This window comes from Halichoerus grypus, chromosome 8 (genome assembly GCF_964656455.1).
Source record: "Halichoerus grypus chromosome 8, mHalGry1.hap1.1, whole genome shotgun sequence".
NCBI lineage: Eukaryota > Metazoa > Chordata > Mammalia > Carnivora > Phocidae > Halichoerus > Halichoerus grypus.
In genome coordinates, this window is record NC_135719.1 from 38906812 (window position 1) to 38921844 (window position 15033).

General features: G+C 35.4%; 1 protein-coding gene across 6 annotated transcripts in view; it reads right to left on the reverse strand.

Annotated features, from left to right (window-relative positions):
- The window catches only part of SCAPER (S-phase cyclin A associated protein in the ER), a 529442-nt gene that overhangs the window by 277351 nt on the left and 237058 nt on the right, over nucleotides 1–15033 (reverse strand). For all 6 annotated transcript variants that reach the window (XM_078079039.1, XM_078079040.1, XM_078079036.1 and 3 more), the window contains one exon: nucleotides 5965–6101. In XM_078079039.1, coding sequence (XP_077935165.1) covers nucleotides 5965–6101 — 137 coding nt within the window. The remainder of the gene's footprint in view (nucleotides 1–5964; nucleotides 6102–15033) is intronic.

The window sequence follows — 15033 nt, forward strand, 5'->3', positions numbered from 1 at the left end:
AAATAAAAAGAATATGTGCTGCCTTTTTTTTTTTTTATTTTATTTAAATTCAAGTTACTTAACACATAGTGAATTATTAGTCTCAGGCATTGTGTGCTGCCTTTTAATCAGGGAGAACCCAAGCATAAGACTAGAACAAAACTGTCAAGTACTGAAAGAAAAAAACCATTATCACATAATTCAACATCAATCAGGAATGAAAGTCAAATAAACATTTTCAGGCAAACAAATGATAAGAAAATCTATTGCCAGCAGACCTGCAATATAAAAACTGTTAAAGGAAGTAATTCACGTGAAGAGAAAAGTTAAGAGATAGAACCGGAGAACTACATGAAAAAATGAAAAGCACAGGGAATGGTTTTGTAAATTATGGTAAAGATAACTGAATAACTAGAAGAAAAATTAAAATTATAGTGGGATGTGCGATATACATATAGAAGTAAAATATAAGGCAATAACAAAAGACAAGAGAAGATACTACTGTAAGATTCTAAACTTGTAACTGAAGTGGTTTTATATTATATAGTTTTCATGTGACAGTTTAAGGTTACATATTTTAAACGAAGCAAACACTAAAAATAAAGTAGTAGAGATACTAAATCAATAAAGGATAGAAAATGGAATACTAAAAAAATAATCCAAAAGGGAGGCAGAAAAGAAGAAAAAACGGAACAAACAACCGATGAACAGATGAGAGTGAAGCAGTACGCTTACAACAACCACAGCAATAATTTCATTAAATGTAAACTGATGAAAACCCGCAAATACTAGACTGTCAGAAAAGACAGAAAAGAAGACTCACATATGACAATTTTAAGAGGTGGACAAAAATATATAAAGAGATGAAGTTATAAGAATAAAACTAAAAGAATGGGAAAAGATGTATCATGAAAATACTGAGTGGAAATGATGATACTAATATTAGATAAAATAGACTTCACCATAAGAAATATTACCAAAAAAAAAGAAGGACACTTTATAATGGTAATGGGATCAATTTTTCAAGGAGATAAAATAATACTAAATTTGTACGTATTTATCAACAAAGCTTCAAAACTTGAAGCAAAACTGGAAAATACTGAAGTGTGAGATATAAGTGTGAAATAATTGGAAATGTGAATATTCTTCTTTATGTAACTGATACAATATGAAATAGACAATTATTAGAGATACAAGTGGAAGACTTTAACAGCACTATTACCCAACTAGACCTAACTGACATTATAGAAACTACACCTACCACAAAAAATATGTACATGCTCTTCAAGTAAACATGCAACACTGACCAAGACAAACCAGATGCTGGGCATAAAACAAGTCTCAATAAATTTAAAGGAATTGAAATTATGCACAGTATCTTCTCTCACCACAGGAAATTAAATATCAAGACAAAAAGATATCTGGAAAGTTCCCAATTATTTGGAAATTTAGCACTTACACTTCTAAGTAACCAATGGGTCAAAGAATTTGAAGTGAAATTGGAAAATATTTTGTACTGAATAAAAAATAAAACACAACATATAAAATATGTGGGACATAGCTTAGAGGGAAATTTATAGCTGTAATTGCATATATTAGAAAAGGAGTCTGGTTTCAAATCAGTAATCTTAAGTTTTTACCTTAAGAATCTAGAGGGAAAAACAAAATAAATACCAAGTAAACACGGAAAAAATAACTAAAAACGTAAGTGAAATAGAAAAAATAAAAGTCAATGACAGCAAAAGTTCATTCTTGAAAAGATTAATAAAGCTGATAAATTCCTGGCCAGAATAATCAAAGAATAATTATAATTCTCAGAAATGAAAAAGGGGGTATTACTATAGATCCTTACAGGTTTAAAAAGACAAAAATTTTTAAAGACTTTATTTTTTATAGAAATTTGAGGTTCACAGAAAAATTAAGAGAAGGTACAAAGATTCCCCTACATACCTGCTGTCCCACACATGCTTAGCCTCCCCTAAGGTCAACATCTCCAGGTAACACAATACCTTAATGTGAAAAACTAATTGCTTTCTCCCTAAAAACAGGACCAAAACTTTTTTTTTTTTTTAAAGATTTTATTTATTTGACAGAGAGAGAAACAGTGAGAGAGGGAACACAAGCAGGAGGAGTGGGAGAGGGAGAAGCAGGCTTCCCGCCAAGCAGGGAGCCCGATGTGGGGCTTGATCACAGGACCCTGGGACCATGACCTGAGCCGAAGGCAGACGTTCAATGACTAGAGCCACCCAGGCACCCCAGGACCAAAACTTCTGTTCAAAATTTTGCTGAAGATGCAATGCAGTGCCATAGACAATGAAAAGAAGTAAACAGTATATAATTGAAAAAATTTTTTTCTCAGATATGTTTATGTACATAAAGAAATCTTATAAATTCACAAAGCTATTAGAGCTCATAAGTCAATATGGCAAGGTCTGAGTATATAAGGTTAATATGCAAAAATCAAATTGTTTCTATATACTAACAACAACAAAAAAATGAAGTAAAATTATTTTCAATAGCATCAAAAAACTAAAAATGCTAGGGATAAATTTAGTAAGATATTTGTAAAGCTTCTACACTGAAAATTACAAAATATTACTAGAAGCTAAACACCTTAATCATGGGTGGAGGACCCAACACTATCAGATAGAGATGTCAGTTCTTCCTAAGCTGATCTGTAGATTCAATGCAACCCCAATCAAAATCCTAACTGGCTTTTTTATTTTAGAAACTAAAAATTGATCTTAATATTTATGTGAAAACAAAAGACCTTGGAAAAACAAAACAATTTCAAAAAAGAAAACAAAGTTGGAGGACTTCTACTTTATTTCAAGACTTACTATAAAGCCATGGTAATCAAGACAGTTTGAAGATAGATGAATATATCAATGAAATAGAACTGACCAGAGAGTCCAGAAATGGATCTACACTTCAAAGGCTGATTTCTATTTTTTATCAAGGTTTTAAAATAAAAGAATGGAACAGTCCAGAAACAGACTCACACACAAAGGGAAGAGTTTTTCTTTCTTTCTTTCTTTTTCTTTCTTTCTTTCCTTCCTTTCTGTCTTCCTTTTTTTTTTTTTTTTTTTACACAAAGTGCTAACAGTATAATGGAAAAAGAAACCTTTTCAGCCAATAATGTTGGAACAACTGGCTACCTACATGGAAAAATAAACTTGGACTAATGTTTCATATCATACCCATTAATTTATTTGAGATGAATCATAAGCCTAAATGCAAAAATAAAACTTACAAAGCTTCTAGAAAAAAATACAGGAGGATTTTTACCTTTGTTCAGAGACCTCTTAGAACCCAAAACCCTAAAATAGACATCATCACAAGTAAAAACCTTTGCTTGTCAAAAGCTATCTTAAAGAAAGTGTAAAAGGCAATGTCCAGACTGCAAGAATAAATTTGTAATACACACATCTGACAACGAACTTGGTGGTCAGAATATATAAACAACTCAGAAGTAAGGTGACAACTCAACTTTTAAAATAGGCAAAAACCTTCAACAGACACATAAAGAAAGATACTGAATGGTTAAAATGCACATGAAAAAATGCTCAAGATATATTATTAGTCACTAGGAAAATGCAAATTAGAACTACATTGAGGTACTTTGACACTCCTGCTGAAATAGGCTAAAATTTTTAAAAATTAACAATATCAAGTGTGTACTGGCAAGACTATGGAGCAACTGGAAGTCCCACATATTGCTGATAGGAGTGTAAAAGAGTACAACCACTATGGAAAACGATGTGGTATTCCACTTCTAGGTATTTACCCAGGACAAATGAAAACTCATATACACTCAAAGATTTGAGGGGAGCTTAATTTATAAATGCCCAAAACTGGAAACCCAAAAGTCTATCAACAGATGAATAAATAAAAATTGTAGGATATGCACACAATGAATATGTACAATAATAAAAAGAATCAAAGTACCTACACGCAACAACACTGATATATCTCAAAAATAGTACACTTAGTAAGCTAGCCACAGGGGAGTTTGATTTCATTGGTATGCCTTTCCTGAACAGGAAAAAGTAATCTGTAATGATAGAAAGCAGGTCAGTGATTACCAAGGGCCAGAGGTGGTACGAAACTGACTGGAAAGAGGCACAAAGACAATTTTGATAGGAGTATGGATTACATGGAATATCTAGATTTGTCAAAAGTCAACAAACCATACTGGGTATCTCCACATTTCACTTAAATAAATCATACTGCAATGAAGAATAAAATCTATAGATATAGGTAGGTATGTATAAAAGGGATATATATGTCAAAATATTAGCAACAGAATTATAGGTATTTTTTCCTATAATTTTAAGGTTTTGTTTAATAAATTACCACTACTTATGTTTCAAAAAACAAAAGTCAAGCTCTTGAGGACAGCCTCACCAAAAAGGGAACATGTGAGCAAAGACCAGGAGGACATAAGGGAGATGGGTGTATGGATATATGTGGGAAGAGGAAACCTGAGGTTTTGAGCAGAGAAGTGACATGATCTAACTTACATTTTAATACTCTGGCTAGAGTATTTGGAATAAACTGCAAGGAGGCAAGGGCAGAAACAAGGATACTAGTCACAGAGCTACTGCAGTAATTCAGGCGAGAGATGACAAAGGATTGGGTTCAGGGGAAGCAGTGAAGTTAGAGAGACGTAGTCAAATTCTGAATATATTTTAAATCAAGCTAACATTATTTGCAGTTGGACTGGATGTGAGGTGTGGGAGAAAGAGAAAAGTCAAGGATAACTTCAAGAGTTTTGGCATACAAAGCTAGAATAGAGTATCCCTTTACTGAGACAGAGAAAACTATGGGACAAAGAGGGGTTTTGGAGAATGGGGTGAGGGAGAGAACAGGAGTTTGTGTTTGAATAAAATTGAAGATATTAAATTGGTGGTCATCACTAAGTAGAGGATATTTAGAGACACAGGACTGGGGGAGCTTAGCAAGGCAATGTGTACACAGAGGAAAAAAAGAACTCACAAAAATGGGCTGTATGTATTTCAGTGTCAGGAGGTCAGCAAGTTCTTAGCATAACTAGAAATGAAGGTCAGTAATACCTTCAAGTATACTGTGAAACTATTTTGAGAAACTTAGAGGAATCTCAAAAAATAAATTCTTTGCTTGAATGAGTACTCTGCAAGTTTTCGTTGATTCTGGAAGATGAAACGGACACCTTTAACTACAATCTGAAATTGGAAAGCGATAACCACCATTCACCTTCTAGAACTATATTTCTATAATGCCATGGGTCAAGCTTCTCCAACTTTCAAAACATTTGGTAATAAAGGTAAAACAACATATTTAGATTACCTTCCCCCAAATAGCACAAAATTATCTACTACAGAGGAACTACATTTGTGTCCTGAATAAGACTCATCAGTCATCAGGTGATGCTCAAAGCATGTGAGGTAATGATATACTACACAGCTGTCTGATCCTCAGATGTTACTTTGGAGGCTGATGATAAACTACAGGTCTGACAACTCACTTTCCATTTCAAGATATTTCTTGAACTTTTCTTATTGTGACAGGCAACCAAATTGATTAAACCTAGTCATGGGATTTGACACTACAGCCAGCAGACTTCTATTTGTTGATTGCTATTGATTTTCTTTGATACCTCATTTAAAAATCAATAGTTGGAAAGAAAAATAGGCTTAGTTTACACATACTTAAACATACTACTGTATGCTGGAGGAGGCACAAGTTTGGCAGGGCTTTGGCATCCAATTATAAGAAGAGCTCTTAACAGGTGAAAGCAAGGGCTTTAGATCGATACACAGTTTTCTTTCTCAATCAAAGAAAGTGGCTATAAATTAGGCTCATCAGTATTATTTTCAAGGCTTTCTTAAAGCAAACAAGTTTAAACTTTTGTGCCGGGCAGCGGGTCTTCCTTAGATTTACATTAAAAAGGATATATCACTAACAGTTTCTGTTTTGTTTTGTTTTTAAGGATATTTATGGTACCTGGAGTTCATCCGGGCTTTTATCTTTTTGGCTTTTTTTTTATTTTTCTGCCGCTCTTCTCCGTCTTTCAAAGGCTCTGGTAGAGCTGCACTTTCAACCACAATGTCAATAATATACTTCTTTAAAGAAAGATGCTCCTGCAAGATAAATAAATAATGATGATGATGATGATGCTGGTTAAAGAATAACATAGCATTGCTACAGACTACAGTGAGTATAACAGTATATAGATGAAAGTAAAAGTAATCTTTATGAAATTCTGGTTTTCACAATTGCTTTGGAAAACACTGAAGAAATTGTTTTACTTAAGATTTCATTGACTTAAGGAGGGCACATGATGTGATGAGCACTGGGTGTTATATGAAACTGATAAATTATTGAACACATCTGAAACTAATGATGTACAAGTTGGCTAACTGAATTTAAATTAAAAAAAGGATTTCATTGACTTATCAAACCTTTGCTGCACATCAGCTGTGATAAATGCTAAGGATATAAGGACATATGCCTGTTCCTCACAACTACACAGTGTAGAAAGAGAGGTTTAAAACACACAAACACACACACACACACACACACACACACACACACACACACCTACAATATCAACCAATAAGTGCCAATTAGAGTGTTAGAGTGCTATAGGAGTTCAAAAGGGAAACAAAAGCACTATTCAGTCAGTGAGGGTGAGGAAGAAAGGTTTCAAGAAGGAAGTACCATGTCTGCTATCTCTTGAAGGATGGACTGAATTTTAACATACAGATACTGGATATATGTGTGTTTGTTTGGGCTGGGAGTTGGGAAAGGTGGCATGGTCCAAGCTAAAATGAATACCCAATCTTAAGTAACACCCTGTACTATCTGCCATCTCTTTATTCTGTTTATTTTTCTTCAAAGGACTTGCCTAACATCAAATATTCATTTGCAGTCTTCTGCAGTAGAATATAAGTTTCATGAGGGCAATGATTTTGTTTTGCTCACTGACGTTTCTGTATCTGGTACTACGCCTGGCATATGGTAGGCAATCAGTAAGTATGTGTTAAATAAATGAATAAATGAGAAAAGAGTAAAGTAGTAAGAACTAATAACAGTATTTATGGTCAAATGAGTGAAGGTGCTCAAAAGGTGCAAACTTCCAGTTACATAAGATAAATAAATCCTGGGGGTGTGATGTATAGCATGGTGACTATAGATAACAATACTGTATTATACGTTTGAAAGTTTCTAAGAGATTAGATCATAAAAATTCTCACCACAAGAAAAAAATTGTAACTATATGTGGTAATGGATGGTAATTAAATTAGTTGTGATAATTATTTCACTATATATATATATATATATATATATGTGCAAACATATATTTCAAACATTATGTTGTACACCTAAAACTAATACAATGTTATATGTCAATTATATCTCAATTTAAAAAAACACAAAAATATTTATGAAGGCTTATTACTAAGCTAAGTTCTTCATATATAATCACTCATTTAGTCCTTCAAACTGTACTTAGAACATACTAAGAAGATATGTATTTTTATTATTCCCATTTAAACTATGAGAACAAACACAAAAAGTCAAATTACTTACCCAAAGTTAGAAAGTCAAAATCATGACTGAGCAACTTTTACAGAGAGTAAAGTGATAAAGCCTAAATTTAAATCAGACAGTATGATTAGGCTGCCTATACTCTTGGCTGCTACCTTAGCAATATGACTGGAAAACAAGTTTGGGCCACAGAATTGTACTCATTATGAAAGTTTTCAAATCATAAAGTACCAAAAAATAAAAATAAACCAAAAACTCTACAGCCAAAGGGAGAAAATTCTCTCTCAAAAGCAGAAGCAATTATTTTCTTTGATAAGCTAGGCCTGTTGTATGGGAGGACACCTTTATTTCAAATCCAGAAAAAATAACCCAGGTCTCAAATCAAATGAAAGCAATATTATAAATAAAGATAATCCTCTTATCATATCTCCTAAGGATACATGGTACAAAGCAAGTCATATGTGAAATCACCATCCATGTAATCATTTTTTGAATATTTAATATGTTATCAGTAAAGGGCTAAATTTCATACATTATTTCTTATAATGCAGACACTATATAAAAGAACTTGGGACTCTATCCAGAACTATCAAAAATCATATCTATTTAAAGAACAACTTACATACACAAACACACATGCATTATGTACCCACATTAACATTTTTAAAAATCTTAAAAAAAATTTTTTTTAAATCTCAAAACTATGAACAAATGAGAATATATTTATATTTTTGTTTGACTATTTTAATAGTAAGTTATTTCTCAATACAAAATGAGTGTTAATTATAGAAAATATAAATAAAACTAAGAATAAAAATCTCAAAAAAATCCACAAAAAACAAACAAAAAGAAATAAAAATCTATAATACTAACACCTAAAAATAATTTGAGTACATCCTTCCAGACATTTTTTTGTATATATATTTTTGTAAAAGTGGGATACACCATTTATGATATTTTATAAACTGTTTTTTCATTTAACATTGCAAATATAGGGGTGCCTCACTGGCTTAGTCGATTAAACATCTGCCTTCAGCTTGGGTCATGATCCCAGGGTCCTGGGATCCAGCCCTACATCAGGCTCCCTGCCCTGCTTCTCGCTCTACCTCTGCCCCCCCAACCCTCGCCCCCCCGCTTGTGCTCATTCTCTATCTCAAATAAATAAATAAAATCTTAAAAAAAAAAACACTGCAAATATATTCATACCGTTAAATAATATTCTACAACATAATCTAGTGTCTGTAAGGTGTTCCATTTCATGAATATGCCTAATTTTACTAAATGCTTTATTTTTAGATATTTGGATAATTTTTTATTTTCAATATTATAAATATCAGTGCAACAAATATTCCTATAGTTAAAATTTTAAACACATAATCTACTTTTCCCATATGATCAAATCATAGAACTGAAATTCCTGCTTTGCAGATTACACATATTTTTAAGGATTTTCATTAAGTGTTCCCAAACTGAACAACCAAAATGGGAATTAATTTATATCTCTACAAGTGATTTGCCAGTACCTAGTATTTCTATTTTGTTTGTATATCTGTCAATCTGTTGTCTGAAATACTGGTGTTAGTATGTTAGACCATTTGTATTTTGTCCTCTGTGACTTAAAATGTTTCTTTTGTCTAGTTTTCTATAAACACATTTCAAGTTATTATGTATTTCTTTCTAGTTGTTTGCATTATATTTTAGTTTCTCTAAGAAACAAATCAGTTCTGGGTAGTAAAAGAAACACATTGTTGGATATGACAGAGGATAACTAATAGTCATTTCCTCATTAAAACTATAAAGACTTTACACAGGAAGGTTTTGAGATGGCTTCTGAAGATGGAAAGCATGTATAAAGGTTTTTCAACATTAAGGAGTGATTGAGAAAATTATGGTCAATTTCCATGAGGAAGTATTAGTCATTAAGATGCTTGTAACAGAAGATAGTGAATAGAAGAAGGCAGTGGCAGGAAAGTTTTAGATTCTTTCTAAATTACCATATAGAACTGAAAGAGCAATTACATATAAAAAGCAAAACCCACAGAAAATATTTACAATAAAACAAGGTGACATGTATCCTCCTAACCCCCAAAAAGAAGTAGGTGAGGTCAAATTACCAAGACATCAATAGGGTTTCAATGTCTTTGAAGAAGAAATCAAAGGGAAACAAAAGAGTGAATAATGAACTTCAAAACAGAATTCTAGGAAAGGAAGCATTTTTCACTGGAGAACTTAATAGGCCAATTTGAGAATAGAATTTAAAATGGAAAGAAGTTTACCAATTCCAATGGCAGGTGAATGAAATGTAGCTGCATTAAAGACTGAACAATTTGGGGTGCCTGGGTGGCTCAGTTAGTTAAGTGACTGCCTCCGGGTCACGTCATGATCCTGGAGTCCTGGGATCAACACCCGCATCAGGCTCCCTACTCAGCGGGGAGTCCGCTTCTCCCTCTGACGCTCTCCCCACTCATGCTCTCTCTTTCTCTCACAAATAAATAAATAAACTCTTGAAAAAAAAAAAAGGCTTAACAATCTGGTGAAGGCTAGTCCCTTATGAACTCTCAAAACTGATCCATGGGGCGCCTGGGTGGCTCAGTCGTTAAGCATCTGCCTTCGGCTCAGGTCATGATCCCAGGGTCATGGGATCGAGTCCCACATCGGGCCCCCTGCTCAGCGGGAAGCCTGCTTCTCCCTCTCCCACTCCCCCTGCTTGTGTTCCCTCTCTCGCTGTCTCTCTCTCTGTGTTGAAAAATAAATAAAATCTTTAAAAAAAAAAAACACTGATCCATGGAAGAAATTGACACAAAAGGAATTTAATTGAGCAAACTAGAGATGATAATGAAAAATGGGAAAATGGCATGATAAAAGGAGAGCAAAGAAACAGAATCAAGAAATTTTGGGGTGCCTGGGGGGATCAGTCAGGTAAGCATCTGCTTTCAGCTCAGGTCATGATCTCAGGGTCCTGGGATCAAGCCCCACATTGGGCTCCCTAGTCAGCGGGGAGCCTGCCTCTCCCTCTCCCTCTGCTGATACCCCTGCTTTTGCTCTCTCTCTCTCACAAATAAATAAAATCTTTAAAAAAAACTCTCAGAACAAGTTACTGTATGTTACACAAAAATAATAGAAAAGCAGCTCCAAGAAATTTAATAGCTACCCCAAGTCACTACTTATTCTAAAGGTCGTATAAAACTAATTCCACCTAAAAGTATCAAGGTCAACAGTCAAAACTATTAAAAGAAAAAAAAATTAACCAAAACTAAGCAACAATACAAATGATGAAAACACACCAAAAAATTACACGCAACTAATGAATTGTTGAACACTATCAAAAACTAATGATGTGGAGGACTAAGATGGCAGTGGAGTAGGAGACCTAAATTTCGAATGGTCCCAGGAATTCAGCTAGATAGCTATCAAACCATTCTGAACACCTACAAACTCAACAGGAGATTGAAGAAAAGAATAGCAGCAATCCTGTGAATAGAAAAGCAACCACTTTCCAGAAGGTAAGAGGTGTGGAGAAATGAATCCGAGGCAATATTTGGGAACATAAACCACGGGGGGAGAGAGCCTCCGTCAGCCGGCTATCGGCAAGTGATAAAGCAGCGGAGCACAAAATTGGAACTTTTAGAAGTCTGCTCTGCTGAGGGACGTCAGTCCAGTGGCTAAGCAGGGGATGGAACCCTAACTGGGACAGTGTGGTCTCAGGAGCCTCAGGGTGACAGAAAGACTGGGGGTGCCTGAGTGTGGCAGAGCTCCCAGGTATCAGAGCGAAGAAGCTGGCTACAAAGACAGAGCCGAGGAGTGGGCTCTCAGCTTGTGGTTGCCATAAACCGTGATCTGTGGCACGGGCGGGCCACTACTCTTCCAGCAGGGACCCAACAAGCAGCAGATCCGGGAAGTCTCCCCTTCCAACCCCAGGAGGAGAGGCACGGGAGAGCACCGCAGGTATCTGCTGGGTTTGGAGACTCCAAATGGGGTCGTGTGCCAGAGACAGAAACGCTCGGTCACAAGCCAGGTGAGCATGGAGTGCAGCTGGAGACCAGGAAGACAGGAGTGATTGACTGCTTTTCTCTGAGGGCGCACTGAGGAGTGGAGCCCCGAGTTCTTGGCTCCTCCGGGGCAGAGACTGGGAGGCCGCCATTTTCACTCTTGTCCTCCAAAGCTGTATGGAAAGCTTGCAGGGAAGAAAAGCTACCGAGAACAAACCCGAACAGATTACTTAGCCTGGCCCCCGGCAAGGGTGGTGCAATTCTGCCTCGGGGCAAAGACATTAGAGAATGTCTGCAACAGGCCCCTCCCCCAGAAGATCAGCAAGAACATCCAGCCAAGACCAAGTTTACCGATCAATGAGAACAGCAAAACCCCAGGGCTAGGGGAATATAGCACATAGAATTCATGGCTTTTTCCCCATGATTCTTTAGTCTTTCAAAGTTAATTTTTAAAATTTTCTTTAATTTTTTCTTTTTCTTTTGAATTTTTCTTCTTTCCTTTTTCAACCAACATATTATTTTATCAATTCCTTTTTTAAAATCTTTTTTAATTTTCACTTTTACAAGCACATTCTATCCCTTCATTGTATTTAACCTTATTTTTTGTTTAAAAAATGAAAGTGTTTCTTTGTTTAAAATTCTGGGATACAGTGTCTTCTAACAGACCAAAATAAACCCTAAATTTAGTGTATGGCTTTGTTCTAGTCTCCCGCCTGATCATATTCTTTTTAATATTTTCCCCTTTCTTTTCTGCCTGGTTTCAGGTCTATTCTATTTAGTGTATATTTTTCTGAGGTTCTTGTAACCCTTTTAGCATTTTGTTCTCTCATTCATCTGTTCTCCTACGAACAAAATGACAAGACGGAAAAACTCACCTCAAAAAAAAGAACAAGACTCATTACCGACTGCCAGAGACCTAATCAATACAGACATTAGTAAGATGTCAGAAATAGAGTTCAGAATGACGATTATAAAGATACTACATGGGCTTGAAAAAAGCATAGAAGATACTAGAGAATCCATTTCTGGAGAAATAAAAGAACTAAAGTCTAACCAAGGCAAAATCAAAAAGGCTATTAATGAGGTGCAATAAAAAATGGAGGCTCTAACTGCTAGGATAAAGGAGGCAGAAGAAAGAATTAGTGATAGAGAAGACCAAATGATGGAGAATAAAGAAGCAGAGAAAAAGAGAGATAAACAACTACTGGATAACGAGGGCAGAATTCAGGATATAAGTGATACCATAAGACAAAACAATATTAGAATAATTGGGATCCCAGAGAAGAAGAAAGAGAGAGAGGGGCAGAAGGTATATTGGAGCAAATTGTAGCAGAGAACTTCCTTAATTTGGAAATGAAACAGGCATCAAAATCCAGGAGGCACAGAAAACCCCCTCAAAATCACGAAAAATAGGTTAAAATTCTGACATCTAATAGTAAAACTTACGGATCTCAGAGACAAAGAGAAAATCCTGAAAGCAGCTCAGGACAAGAGGTCTGTAACCTATAAGGGTAGAAACATTAGATTGGCAGCAGACCTATGCATAGAGACCTGGCAGGCCAGAAAGGACTGGCATGATATATTCAGGGCACTAAACAAGAAAAATATGCAGCCAAGAATACTATATCCAGCTAGGCTGTCATTGAAAATAGAAGGGGAGATAAAAAGCTTCCAGGACAAACAAAAACTAAAAGAATTTGCGAACACCAAACCAGCCCTACAAGAAATATTGAAAGGGGTCGTCTTTCAATATTTCCCCAAGCACAGAGAGCCTAAAAGTAACACAGACTAGAAAGGAACAGAGACAATATACAGAAACAGTCACCTTACAGGCAATACAATGGCACTAAATTCATATCTTTCAATAGTTACCCTGAATGTAAATGAGTTAATGGCCCAATCAAAAGACACAGGGTATCAAATTGGATAAAAAAACAAGACCTATCGATATGCTGTCTGAAAGAAACTCATTTTAGACCCAAAGACACCCACAGATTTAAACTGAGGGGGTGGAAACCATTTACCATACTAATGGACACCAAAAGAAAGCTGGGGTGACAATCCTTATATCAGACAAATTAGATTTTAAACCAAAGACTATAATAAGAGATGAGGAAGGACACTATATCCTACTTAAAGGGTCTATCCAACAAGATCTAACAATTGTAAATATCTATGCCCCTAACATGGGAGCAGCCAATTCTATAAGCCAATTAATAACAAAAGCAAAGAAACACATTGACAACAATACAATAATAGTGGGGGACTTTAACACCCCCCTCACTGAAATGGACAGATCATCTAAACAAAAGATCAACAAGGAAATAAAGGCTTTAAATGACACACTGGACCAGATGGACTTCACAGATATATTCAGAACATTCCATCCCAAAGCAACAGAATACACATTCTTCTCTAGTGCACATGGAGCATTCCCCAGTTTAGATAACATCCTGTGTCACAAATCAAGTCTCAACCGGTACCAAAAGACTGGGATCATTCCCTGCATATTTTCGGACCACAATGCTTTGAAACTCAAACTCAATCACAACAGGAAAGTCGGAAAGAACTCAAATACATGGAGGCTAAAGAGCATCCTACTTAAGAATGAATGGGTCAACCAGGAAATCAAAGAAGAATTAAAAAAATTCATGGAAACAAATGAAAATGAAAACACAACTGTTCAAAATCTTTGGGATGCAGCAAAGGTGGTCCTAAGAGGAAAGTATATAGCAATACAACCCTTTCTCAAGAACAAGGTCTCAAATACACGAACTAACCCTACACCTAAAGGAGCTGGAGAAAGAACAGCAAATAAAGCCTAAACCCAGCAGGAGAAGAGAAATAATAAACATCAGAGCAGAAATCAATGAAACAGAAACCTAAAGAACACTAGAACAGATCAACGAAACTGAGCTGGTTCTTTGAAAGAATTAATAAGATTGATAAACCCCTGCCCAGACTTATCAAAAAGAAAAGAGAAAGGACCCAAATTACTAAAATCATGAAAGAAAGTGGCGAAATCACAACCAATACCAAGAAAATGGAGGCAATTATTAGAAGTTAGTATCAGCAGCTATATGCCAATAAATTAGGCAATCTGGAAGAAATGGATGTGTTCCTAGAGACGTATAAACTACCAAAACTGAACCAGGAAGAAATAGAAAACCTGAATAGATCTATAACCACTAAGGAAATTGAAGCAGTCATCAAAACTCTCCCAAAAAACAAGAGCCCAGGGCTAGATAGCTTCCCAGGGGAATTCCACCAAACATTTAAAGAATTAATACCTATTCTTCTGAAACTGTTCCAAAAAATAGAAATGGAAGGAAAACTTCCAAACTCATCCTATGAGGCCAGATTACCTTGATCCCAAAATCAGACAAAGACCCCATCAAAAAGGAGAATTATAGACCAATATCCCTGATGAACATGGATGCAAAAAATTCTCACCAAAATACTAGCCAATAGGATCCAACAGTACATTAAAAGGATTATTCACTACAACCAAGTGGGATTTATTCCTAGGCTG